Raw genomic sequence first — 4655 nt, forward strand, 5'->3', positions numbered from 1 at the left:
TTTCCCCCCCCACCCCCGTGTTGGTCGGGAAGAGTGAGGGTGTGAAGATCTGTCCCGACCTGTTCCCGCTGGTGTCCCTTGAGAAGGTGAACGGAGGAGACGCCTGCCCAGGCGTTCAGAGAAATAGCATTAACGGTGCCTGGAGCTGTACTGGGAGCTTTACTTAGGACATAAGATTATAACATTTTATTGCATTTGTTATCACAGATTTATTTTGTTTTTTTGGTCGTTATTTTTGCTCTCGTCTATGTTCTAGCCATACCAGCAATTTTGCCGATAATTTTTTTTTTTTTAGGAAGGCCAACCCTTAGAAGACACAGTATTATTTCTCTCTTGTGGAGAACCGTGGGGGTTGTGGTGATTTCTTTCTGCCCCAAGCATTTGGTGTTCAGCACGAAGTTGGCAAGCGAGTGGAGGTGTTGCTTTGGGATCTGCTGTGGTACTGTGGTGGTGACAGCAGTGCAATGCAGAAAAATGCGGCGAATAACTTAGAGCAATCTCTTTTACCAGCTGTCCTTGCTTAGTAATGCTGGATTTGGTTCCATAATTAAAACTTGTGATTGGAGTGCTGTGGAGCTAAACTCAAAACTGAGAGACATTAAATTTATAAGCTCATGGTCAAAAATGTCACAGTATTATCTTTCAACCTTTTTTTTAATGAATGAGGAAATTTTACTGTTACTGAAGCAATTACTTGTTTTAGATTTCCAGAAACACCCTGGGTGCAGTGTTTGTTGCTACAAGAAGCCTCCATGCCTCCAAAACATGCTTTCAGAAAACTGGTGAGTCTGAGGAAGGTCTTCATATAACAGTGTGGTTTAAGAACTTGGTCTATCAGACAAAAGGAAATTTGAATATGGTGCGTGTATCAGTTGACAGAATGCTTGAGGACATTTATGTACTGACAGTATTTAACTGAACTTTTGCATAGTCACATCCAGCAGACTTCACTTTAATAACTCTTTAGATTATGCCCAAACCAAGGAGTGGTCACATGTCAGTTTACACAGTTTACGTGCTTTGTGAGGATTCCATTCAGAATTATTTTATTCTGATATTCAGAACTCTTGCAGAATTATTTGGGAAAATAAAAAGCCTCAACTTCTAGTTTTCTGTCTTGTTTATAAAAGTATGAAGGAACAGATGACTCCCAGGCCTGCCAGTGTTTTATCCTTTAGCATAACTTTTTGCTGCCAGCATTTTGGTGTTTAGAGAAAACAGTGGCCTTGCATAGCTGTGTTTTTGATAGTACTTCATATACAATTTTCAAAGTGGCTTGGCGTTATTAAATGTATAAGGAAATAAAAATTTCGCAATTTTATTTACTGTTTCCTGGCTGGGGAAATAAAGAGTTGTTGGATGTACACTGCCAAACAAGTTTGAGGAATATGGAGAATACATTTTTACAGCTTATATTGAACAACTTGCTTCTTAAATGTATCAAGTTCCTTTAAATATATTTGGATCTTGGATTGCAAATCACAGGGTGTTTTGATGCCTCCAGTTTAAGTAGCCTCTCTGCAAGTGGAGTGAGAATGTCTGTTCTTAGCCTAAGACTAATTATTTAATTTCTTTTTAGAGTGAGAGATTGTTAATAGTGTAAGACATGAAGGAAGCTGGTAACTAAACAGTCATCAATGTTTTAATTGGAGCTATCATGCAATGATGTGTTGAAGCTGCTTTCCTTAGCTGGGAATACAGAAGCTGTTATTTTTCTTGTGCATCTAGCATGTTGCTTGCTAGACTTCGTGGCATACCAGAGAGAGCACCTTGACCTGTGAATTCAAGACAAGCTTACTGAATTCATATCTTGCCTTAATGTGCTAAGTCAGGTGTGAAATGTCTCTTTCCAGGTACTGCTGAGGTATCCTCTATTCTTGAGGAACGTATTTTGGGAGCTGACACCTCTGCTGAACTTGAGGAGACTGGCCGTGTGCTCTCAATTGGTGATGGTATTGCCCGCGTGTATGGCCTAAGAAATGTCCAAGCAGAAGAAATGGTTGAATTCTCTTCTGGATTGAAGGTAAGCTTTCACTAAAGCAGTTTGTTTAGCCTAGAAATATATTTTTTTAAAAAGAAAGACTTTTAAAGGAGAATGAGACTGTTCTTGGAGGTACCCATATGAACCTCTTGCAAACTTAATTTCAACTTTAATAAGTAGTAACTAATTAATGTAATGCTACAAAAAGCAAATATTCTTTGAATTCATAACACTTTGCTTTCAGTGTCTGGTTCTTGGCTAACACTTAAATTTTGTGTGTCTTCATCTAGGAAGTAGAAGAACTAATCTTCTATTGGATTTTGTTTTCTTTGGTTTCATGCAGGCTTTTTTGTTTACTGTTGAATAACAGCCTTGTTTTATATTAGAATAAAAAAGCTGTCTGACTATTCTGAGAGTACTGCAACAGCTCTTATAATTTTTATAACCTAACTCGCCTTGGCTAGAGAAATAAGCTAGCGTTTTTCCCTCATACAATTCCTAGGCAAGAGATAAATGTTGTATTTGAATCCTGCTTATCCTTTCTGTTCTTTTTAGAGAGATAAATGAGAATGCTAGACTGCTGCAGTATAATTATGTGCTAAGTTGAAGGCTTAGGCAGGCAGGTTCTCTAACCAATATGGAAATAGATGCATTGTTCATAAAAGCAGCACATTGACTATTGTTACAAATAAGATTGAGGTAGATTATGTGGGATACTCTACACTGTAGAATGATCACATTGATATTAAACTGTGATAGTTTTTGTAGATGTTGGTATGGGTTTTCTCAGTATAATGTGACCTTTGTCCTAGGGTATGTCCTTGAATTTGGAGCCCGACAACGTTGGTGTTGTTGTGTTTGGTAATGACAGACTGATCAAGGAGGGGGATGTTGTGAAGAGGACTGGTGCCATTGTGGATGTTCCAGTTGGGGAAGAGCTGCTGGGCCGTGTTGTAGATGCCCTGGGTAATCCAATTGATGGGAAGGTAAGTGTAACTAGGTGCTTACTACCTCTGCTTGTATCTATGTGATACAGACTGCAACGATTTCTTTCTTCTTTTTAAGGGTTCTGTTGCATCTAAGATGCGTAGGAGAGTTGGCTTAAAGGCCCCTGGGATAATTCCCAGAATCTCTGTGCGTGAACCTATGCAGACTGGGATTAAGGCTGTAGACAGCTTGGTGCCAATTGGTCGTGGCCAGCGTGAACTGATAATTGGTGACAGGCAGACCGGGTAAGTTAAATACTCAAGCCAAAAAAGTTTCCTTTAAGAGAGACTTGAGTGCAGTGTGCACCAATGTACAGAACTGAATACAAAACTGTGTAGAGGTTGGGAGAACTGCAGGCAGCTTAACTTACCAACCTCTGTGTTACCCAGGAAAACTTCAATTGCAATTGACACAATAATCAACCAGAAACGTTTTAATGATGGGACAGATGAGAAGAAGAAGCTGTACTGTATCTATGTTGCAATTGGCCAGAAGAGATCTACTGTTGCTCAGCTGGTGAAGAGGCTCACTGATGCAGGTACAGATTTTTGAAGGTGGTTGAGCCTGATAACTAGTAACATCCTGTTCTCATTATAATGCTGAATACTGCTGTGACCTCTCCTAGCTGCAAGTATAGACAGAATTCCTTTTTTGATTAAATGAATGAACTACTTTTGTGGACAAGAAATCTTTCTAGATATCTGGGGGGAAAACAACCCCCTATTTTTGCTACATCGCATTAGAAGACTATTTTGAGGTCCCAAAACTGCTGAGTTTTTTCTGGAAAAGTCAGCCTATTTTTTTTTTTCCTAGCAGAGTTGAGAGGTTCCTCTTGGCAGGCCTGGTGACAAGCTATGGCCTACAAGTATTTACATGGACTTGATGTGTTTCATATGCATGTAAGTGTGAATGGCAGTTAAAAGAGAGAGACTTGACTGCCCAAACATAAGGGATTAAATGGTAGCATCTTTTCAGGAACAGTTGACCAAGGCTGCATATGTAATAGGGCAAAAACATGTTAGTTTAGTACAGTGGGCTTTCCTGTAACAATGTAGTGGTGCTGCCTGGGCTTGCTTTAGCAACTTATTATTTCACATGTTTGTTGCATTTGCTGATTACAGGCATGGTGAGGTAATATACTCAGTGATGTGTTTCTCCAATTCTTTACAGATGCCATGAAGTACACTATTGTGGTGTCTGCCACCGCATCTGATGCAGCACCCCTTCAGTATCTGGCTCCCTATTCAGGCTGCTCCATGGGTGAATACTTCAGAGACAATGGAAAACATGCATTAATCATCTATGATGACTTGTCCAAGCAGGTCAGGAAACATTGTTTATAGGCCTCATAGTCTAACATTGGTGTTTATAGCTGTAACATCACTTCAAGTTTAGAAATCCAAAATGTGAAATGAGCTTCTGAGGTCTGAAAGCTTTCTTTATACCATGCAGGCTGTTGCCTATCGTCAGATGTCGCTGCTGCTGCGTCGTCCACCTGGCCGTGAAGCCTACCCAGGTGATGTGTTCTACCTGCACTCTCGACTGCTGGAAAGAGCAGCCAAAATGAATGACTCCTTTGGAGGCGGCTCTCTGACCGCCTTGCCTGTCATTGAAACTCAGGCTGGTGATGTGTCTGCTTACATTCCAACCAATGTCATCTCCATCACTGATGGACAGGTAGGACTTC

At 40.3% G+C, this 4655-nt stretch overlaps 1 protein-coding gene across 1 annotated transcript; it reads left to right on the plus strand.

Moving 5' to 3' along the window:
- Positions 1-14: 14 nt before the first annotated feature.
- Positions 15-4648, plus strand: LOC102035429 (ATP synthase subunit alpha, mitochondrial; the record flags this gene model as incomplete). Its single annotated transcript, XM_005431508.2, has 8 exons — positions 15-86; positions 704-782; positions 1854-2023; positions 2794-2967; positions 3047-3213; positions 3358-3506; positions 4139-4290; positions 4421-4648. Coding segments are annotated over 8 exons (1191 nt in total), but the record flags the coding sequence as incomplete, so codon positions are not given.
- Between the last annotated feature and the right edge of the window lie 7 nt (positions 4649-4655).

This window comes from Geospiza fortis, unplaced genomic scaffold (assembly GCF_000277835.1).
Source record: "Geospiza fortis unplaced genomic scaffold, GeoFor_1.0 Scaffold7291, whole genome shotgun sequence".
Lineage (NCBI taxonomy): Eukaryota > Metazoa > Chordata > Aves > Passeriformes > Thraupidae > Geospiza > Geospiza fortis.